At 33.9% G+C, this 6,177-nt stretch overlaps 1 protein-coding gene across 1 annotated transcript; it reads left to right on the top strand.

Moving 5' to 3' along the window:
* Positions 1–928: 928 nt before the first annotated feature.
* Positions 929–6,058, top strand: LOC134241690 (probable serine/threonine-protein kinase pats1; the record flags this gene model as incomplete). Its single annotated transcript, XM_062723717.1, has 2 exons — positions 929–1,183; positions 5,816–6,058. Coding segments are annotated over 2 exons (498 nt in total), but the record flags the coding sequence as incomplete, so codon positions are not given.
* Between the last annotated feature and the right edge of the window lie 119 nt (positions 6,059–6,177).

Here is a 6,177-nt window from a genome sequence, read left to right as displayed (position 1 = left end):
GTGCAATTATTGTAGAATTTAAACAAAAATAAAAATTCAAAACCTAAAAGGCATGTAGAAAGCATTTTTTGGTGGGAGGGGGGGGGGGTGCAGCCATGCATCCATTTACAGGTTTGGGTACTATTAACTGCCAAAAAATTCCTGGAATCAGACTTCAGAGTTCATCAGAAACAGCAATATTGTAGCTACTTTTTCCATAGTTTTCTATATTTCGGAAAAAATTATTGGTTGGAATACCCGATTCAATCCCATAACCCCCACCCCGTCCCTGTGACCGGATTTCCTTTATCTATGCTGAATGGAATCAATAAAGCGGTAATGCTTTAATTTATTTTGCCTTGTAAAAAAGAAAATATTCTGAGGAGTTTTATCTCTCTTATGCCACAATTTGTCATTTAAACTAAATGGAAAATGCCTTTTTTGTTCCGATTTATTTCTTCATTATCACCCCAACCCGCTTTTCAAGCGGGGGTGTATACAGTAATCGGGATGTGCGTCCGTCTGTCTGTCCGTCTTTTACGCTTTGGGGTAGCCATTTTTTATCCGAAACTCCCCTTGTACCACTGAATTAAATCTATGGAGACTTTGAACTTTCAAATCATCTGTATTACATAATATCATTGAGCACCTCCTTTTTTATTTTTTGATTCGATTCATATTTTTGGTTTCCTGTGGCAAACTATGATGGACGCTGCCATTATATTGTTATTAATGACGTGAGGTGCGATGGGTTCTGAATAACATGGGACACAGCACCCTATTCCTCTTTACACGTTACCGTAAAACGAAATACAGATTTTTGGGTTCCCATAGCAAAACATGGTCTTGATATTGTAATCATATGGGAGGCGGCGGTAACATTTTGTGACTGTGAGATCATTGCTCAATGTACCTCTAGTTTGATATTGTTGATTGTTTTATTATTCAGTGGGAGTTCCTAGAGAAGTACTACAATGGGACCAGGAGGCCAGAGAGCGGTATGTGGAGTACGCTAAGAGAGGAACACAGACAGTTCACCACGCCCGGGGGATGATTGTAGGATGTGCTGGGGCGGGGAAAACCACGCTACTTAAACGTCTGCTTGGTTGTAGTGAAGAAGAGATCAAGGAAGTAAAATCTACTGAGGGATTGGAGGTGCATGAGGAAATATTTCATATTTGTGAAAAAAATCAATCATTAAGAGGTAAAACATGACTTTTTATTTTGTACGATATTTTTGTTTAACAAATGTTTTAAAAATATATAACTAGACGCTGAGTGTTTGAGTACATTATATTTAATAAAACACAGGTTGTACAAATCACAAGGCGCAGGTACATGTACGTATAGCATTTGTATCAAAGGGGGATATAACTTACTATCAAAGCACTCGTTAAATATTCAGCTGCTATCAATCCCTTTTTATACCCTCCTTCCGAAGGCAAAAGGGGCTGTACTGTTTGACTTTATTCTGTCCGTCCGTGTGTCCGTCCAAAAGACACTTTAATGAAAGCGAGGGGACATTAGATCTCATTCGTCTGTCAGTCTGTCTTTCAGTCACAAAAACTTTAACATTGCTCAAAACTTTTGATTTAGTGGAGCTATGACTTTCATATTTCACATGTGTATTCCTAGTGACAAGACCTTTCTCTGGGAACAACCAAATTTGACCTTTTGACCTTGACCTTGGAGTTTTACCCATTTTTACACAAGAATTCCAAAATTTTACTTTGGCCATAACTTTTGAACGGTAAACACTAGGGCTTTCATTTTTCACATATGTATTCTTTTTGGCAAGATCTCAAGATCTAATACCACAACTTTGATCTTTTGACCTTGAAATTGGAGATTTCTGTACTTTAGAAAAAACTTTAACCTTGGTCATAACTTTTGAATGGTAAGGGCTAGGGCTTTCATACTTCACATATGTAATTATTGTAATGAGACCTCTCATTGGATACCAACAACTTTGACCTTTTGACTTTGAACTTGGATATTTCCGTACTTATGAAAAACTTTAACCTTGGACATAACTTTTTAATGTTAAGGGCTAGGGCTTTCATACTTCACATATGTAATCATTGTGAGAAGACCTTTTATTGGATCTGAAGAACTTTGACTCTTTGACCTGACCTTGGAGTTTGGCCTACTTTTTAAAAACTTTAACCTAAGCCATAACTTTTGAACAGTTCTGGTAAGGGCTTTCATACATCACGTATGTTATACTTGTGGTAAGACTTTTTAAAAGAAACTACCAACATATATAATCTATTTTGTCATACGGGGTAATCAGGTTCACTTCCTTATAACTTTTGATTGAGAAGAGAAAAGACTTTCAAATCTGACATGTGCATGCATTACTTTTGACTAGTTTTGACACAGTATGTTACAAGAAACATATTGACGCAAGCGTCAAAAAAAACGGCCGCAAACCAATTAATTAATTCTTTCATATAATAAATTAGAAACTGAATTCTTATATTTACCTGTTAATTAATATATATCCCAGTGACATTAAACATTTGAATGCGACATCCCAGGATTTTCTTCAGTACATAATACGTGTACATTGCTATATGTACAATGTATTTAAGCAACTTACTCATAGCCCTTTGCGTCCCCGCACCCAGTAAAGTTAATTGGTACTATTAACGAACTCTGGCGGAAGTTTGATGTTTAAGTAGTTTTAACACTTAACCATTAAAACTAACGTTTAAACTTATCTAACTAGAAATAGTTTAACATTAAATAAAACGTAACAAGTATATGGGTCTCATCGTTCGCTCAGAGGATGTTGAAACCCCCAACTCCCTCTAGATCCGCCACTACATTGTTTTGGTGTGAGATGTGGCGGGAAAAGGCTTGGCATGTTGTAAAACGCGCTTTATCCTTGTCTGTTGGAGAAAAATCTCCTAATATTCTGTCTGATAATAAATAAAGATTAACTCATGATTTTGAAAAAAAAATCCGTATTAAAAGTACATTGTATATTTATATTTACACGTCATTTTAAATTATATATACAACAAATCCTGTCGAAGTAGAGAAAGTAAAATTTGTTTAGACATGCAAATAACCCGGTCCTTGCTTTAGACTATGCCCAAACTGTGTGCTCATTTATCCGCACTTCAGTTACGTCGGAGTTTGTCAATCAGGATTGGATAAAACATTTAACCCATTTTTCATAAAATTTTAATTTGATTATTATTATGCGTTTATAATTTACATTCAAACACTCTTTCTTAATATTTATTACATGAATGTGAAATATTTTTTATTCAAATTGTTCTCTAACTCCGCAGAAACGCACGGCGACTTAAAACTTTCATATCATATAACCGACCGCCTCCTGGCGGCCGGTAATAAAAAAAAATGACATCCCACCCACAAAGACACTAAAAGCGGGGGACCACAATTCTTTGAATTTGCTTGTTAGTCACAGTTTTCTCAGCAACTAGAAATCGTATATGCTTTTAATATCTTTGCAAATACTTAGCTATTTATTCCAATGTCAAATTTCTCTTTATCTGTGCGTCTGTCCGTGCCATTTATAACTTTTCATCACAGTTATTTGACAAAATTATCATTGCAGAAGCTTGAAATTTTAACTCATCCTTTGCTGAAACAAGCCATATGGGGGATTTTTTTTTAAATATTAGTGTATAATATTTAACATGACAGTGTTTACCCGATATTGACATCAAATCAGATCGGGGTTATTACTTGTGAGCATTGACTGAAAGTCTTGTTATTTCGTTTTAAATATTTTTCTGTTAACCCCCATCAATTAAAAAGAAGACATCCAGGTTACTTTCGCTCTCTGTTCATACCAACTGTCCTAACAAGCACGTTTGGATTATTTTTAGTCTGAAATATGTATTGCAGAGGCTCCAAGGGTGAAATTTAAGCATAAGGTTTTAAAAGAATCATTATTTAATTAACAGATCCCCGGCGGTGAGTCAGTAAAATTCGGCAAAATATAACGAAAACAGAGATTGAAGCGAGGAAGGGGTCCAAAATGGCGTCCTCCCTTGTGTAGTTTTATAGCATATCATTTTTTAATAGATATTTTTTACACGCCAGTAGCAAGTCCCTGTGTTTCAAGCAGGAAATACCCACCATAAACATAGTCCTTTACGTAGCTGTATCTATATTTAGACATAACGAGGATATTTAAATGTCCATCTCGATATGAATGGGGATAATCGCGAGTTTCTGCAACACCCTCTTTGTGAAAGCGCAAGGATGTGTCAAGCAAACCCGTCCGGAAATTTGAAGTTATGATAACTTTTTGACGAAATGTTATATATATTTTTTTAAATTCCGTGTGAAATGCTTTACCAATATATAAGTCGTGATATACTACAGAAAAAATTCAAAATATTAAATTCAAAACGTTTTGTATGTGAACCTTTAAAAAAATGATACACAAAAATATCTGAAACAATCGTTCGAAAGACAATATTTTATGTTGATAAATTTTGGCTAGATCAGTGATTTCGATTAAGATTCATTTTTTTAATAAGTATACAATCTAATATGTATGTAAGATATAAATTTAACATAGTTTAGAAGTTTATAAGGCTTTTATCTCTCGTCTTCTATTTACTCCTTATTATCATTCTATTCAAGCTCTACATTATCTCTGATTACCCCTTATCATTTGTTTGTTTGATTGTAGCGTCTGTTTGAGAATATTTTAATTGAGGCGTTACATGTACAACGTGCAAGTGGAAAACTGTAAAGTATTTTCATGGTATACATGTATTTACAGAAATAGATGTTTTTCGTGCGAGTACCTACTGTACCTACTCGGTTTAAACAGTCTTATTTAAAAGAAAATGGGATACCGTTGACGCAGTCCAGCGCAAACATTTAACAAATTTTACAATAATGCGAATCATCCCTAGCTTATGATTTGCAGAATTTTCTCTTAAGTTGCTAAGTAAACGATAATCTTCTCTTAATTCTGCATGTGTTGGCCTGTCCGATTAATCGGTCGGAACGATTGCAATCGGTTAGAAAATCTGTAATCGGTTAGTCGGAAAAAATAAAATATATGTAAAACTGTACACAATTTTCTTAAAATTCGTTTGAAAAAATAATTTTCTGCACAAAGGGTTGATAATTTAGCGTTTAACAAAATCTTTTAAGCATTTTACCCCGATAGTACTGCAGTTTTTTTTTTTATAATTACAAATGAATCCCTCTATGCTCTGTTAATTGGTATGTTTTTCGTTTTCAGTTATCTATCCAGTTAAAAAAAATGAAGTTAATTGAACAGATTTAGCTTTAATCCGCTTTTGTGACGATGCAAAAAAAAAATATATATATTTTACATCTGCTCTAGAAGGTATCGGTGATTTTTCTAAGCCTTTTTCGTGTTTTTCTTAATTTTTTCTTGTGCACTAAAATTTAAATAAAAAAGACCTTTATTTTTGTCATTCAGACAAATTAAACTTTGAAGTTTCGTTATATACAGTATTTTTGTGCATACGAATACAGCTACATGAAAAAAATGTCAAAATGTGTATTTTTGAAACGATTAACCGTTTAATCGGTCGGAACGTGTTGCGGTTAACCGATTAACAATTCTGTATTCGACTGCCATCCCTAGTAAGAACTGATAATGATAACGAAAAGAAACATAACTTTTTTATAAACGTGTCATATGAAAAGAAATTATCTATTATAAAAAAATGAATTGATTTTCTTGTTTTTTTTTTACATTTAAAAAATCCAGGATTTCTTCATTTTTCCTTTTACCTGAAATACACTATTTTCAGAAAAATATATAAGAGTATTTAAAGAATATTTATGACTGTGTTATTTACAGGAAAAATAAAAGATAGGAAAATGTGTGAGAAGAATGGAGAGAGAGAGAGTGAACCTTCAGATAAGACTTTGACTTTCTTTGACTTTGGAGGGCAGTGTGCTTACTACGCTTGTCATCAGATTTACCTCACCAGGAGAGCCTTTTACATTGTGGTTGTAGACGCCTCTAAAGACCTGGACCAGGTGGTAGATAAGGAGGTGTGTGACCAGACGGACACAGTATTTTCTGGATGGACATACAAAGGTATAATCTTATTTTACTACTCTACCGTTTATAAATTTCATCTGAAAAATGAAAATCATCAAAATTTTGAATTGTAATTATTAACAACGTAAGACAGCAAGAATGTGAAAAGCATTTAA

This window comes from Saccostrea cucullata, unplaced genomic scaffold (genome assembly GCF_032062105.1).
Source record: "Saccostrea cucullata isolate Sc308-1 unplaced genomic scaffold, CSIRO_AGI_Scuc_v1 ctg22239, whole genome shotgun sequence".
NCBI lineage: Eukaryota > Metazoa > Mollusca > Bivalvia > Ostreida > Ostreidae > Saccostrea > Saccostrea cuccullata.
This window is presented reverse-complemented; position numbering and strand designations above follow the sequence as displayed.